Source organism: Orycteropus afer, unplaced genomic scaffold (genome assembly GCF_000298275.1).
Source record: "Orycteropus afer afer isolate SDZICR_OR568_19922 unplaced genomic scaffold, OryAfe1.0 scaffold00542, whole genome shotgun sequence".
Lineage (NCBI taxonomy): Eukaryota > Metazoa > Chordata > Mammalia > Tubulidentata > Orycteropodidae > Orycteropus > Orycteropus afer.
The window spans coordinates 272,751-274,130 of record NW_006922129.1 but is presented as its reverse complement, the minus strand read 5'-3'; the positions used below and the strand labels follow the sequence as shown (position 1 = coordinate 274,130).

At 50.3% G+C, this 1,380-nt stretch overlaps 1 protein-coding gene across 1 annotated transcript; it reads right to left on the bottom strand.

Annotated features, from left to right (window-relative positions):
• Positions 1-883: 883 nt before the first annotated feature.
• Positions 884-1,380, bottom strand: LOC103209944 (alpha hemoglobin stabilizing protein). The gene is made up of 2 exons (XM_007955865.1): positions 1,306-1,380; positions 884-1,090 (listed from the first exon to the last, which is right to left on the bottom strand). Exons 1-2 carry the CDS (start codon positions 1,378-1,380, stop codon positions 884-886), a joined length of 282 nt encoding a protein of 93 aa, XP_007954056.1.

Here is a 1,380-nt window from a genome sequence, read left to right as displayed (position 1 = left end):
GCTCTCCGACTCTGGAATCTGGGCGAGGGATGAAAAACCAAATCCACTGCCATCGAGTCAATTCCGACTCATAGCGACCCACAGCGACCCCGCACTGTACTTCCCAGGCAGTAAATCTTTACAGAAGTAGATTGACGAGTCTTCCTTCCGCGGAGTGGCTGGTGGGTTTGAACCGGCATAGTGGAGGCAAAAGTAAGGGTTCTCTCTCTCTGAAAAATGAGGAACTGGATGGCTGCTTCCCCACATCTCTTCCGGCTCTGAATTACTGCAGTACTCCGAGGCACCTGGGAGGTAGTCTTTAGTGTCAGAAGGTCCTAGAACTTTGCTTAAGCTGGAGCTGAGGACAGGGAACTGGAAAATGGAGGCAGGTGGGCTCATGATTCCACCTGACGCAGGGTCAACAAGACTGCGAGACTTCCAACTCTCTGCTGGACTAGCATGTCTCAGGGCCACAATTTCTGTAAAACTCCAACACCTGCCCCCACTTGTTTTTTTCTTTAAGCCAACCCAGCCATCCTCTGTCCCCACTCACCCTCCCCTCTCCCACCAATATCTCTTCAGACCTTGCCTACCAGACTATTGAAGTACTAGCCAGTGGTTACTTAAGGCTGCTGACCTCTGCTCTAAGAAATTAAATCTTCAAGATCAAAACTAGCAAGCAGAGCTAAAAAGAAAAAAAAAAAGGCCCCAACTGCCTCCACAAGTCAGGGACAGACACTGGTAGAAGAGGGCACTTGTCTTTATTGAGGTGTGAAAGTTGAGTAACATCATGAGGGAGCATAGATTGAGGACATGAGGTACACAGAGCCAGGGCTTGGGGCTTTCTTAGAGATGAAGGCCTGGCTCGCCAGGCTAGGAGCAAGACGGTGTGCGATGTGGACGTTCACAAGGACTTCAGGAAGGCCCTGTATTTGTCCAGGAAAGGGGTGGCCAGAGTATTCAGCTCTTGCCGAAGTTCCTGCAGAGCCCTCTCCTGCTCTTGCTGCTCCCCGGTCACCTTCTGCCTGTAATAGTTGATGTAGAAGTTCACCCAGTCGTCCACCACAGTCACCATGGCTTCTTCAGAGATAGGGTTATCAGCAGCCATGACCTGAGGGTTAGGGGCAGTGTGGTCAGCACTGTGATTCAGGAGTATAGGAAACGGTCCCCACAAACACACATCCGGTTTCCTCCGATTTGTATTCACCATCTTGAGTTGTTTCCATCAAGGCCACCATCACTCTCCCAAATCCAATTTTTTCTCCCTTCTCTGCCCTCACCTCCTATTCTCCAGGCCTGTTCTTGGCAGCAAAGTGGCAGACTTACCTGCTGATCCAGCAGAATGCTAAATTCCCTCATTCCTGTGGAAATGAGATCCTTATTGTTCTGAAGAAGGGCCAT

Bases quoted from the DNA above. Each gene is read 5' to 3' on its own strand.
- LOC103209944 (XM_007955865.1), bottom strand. From the start codon at position 1,380: ATGGCCCTTCTTCAGAACAATAAGGATCTCATTTCCACAGGAATGAGG. The intron at 1,091-1,305 runs GTAAGTCTGCCA...CCTAACCCTCAG, and splicing joins GCATTCTGCTGGATCAGCAG to GTCATGGCTGCTGATAACCC.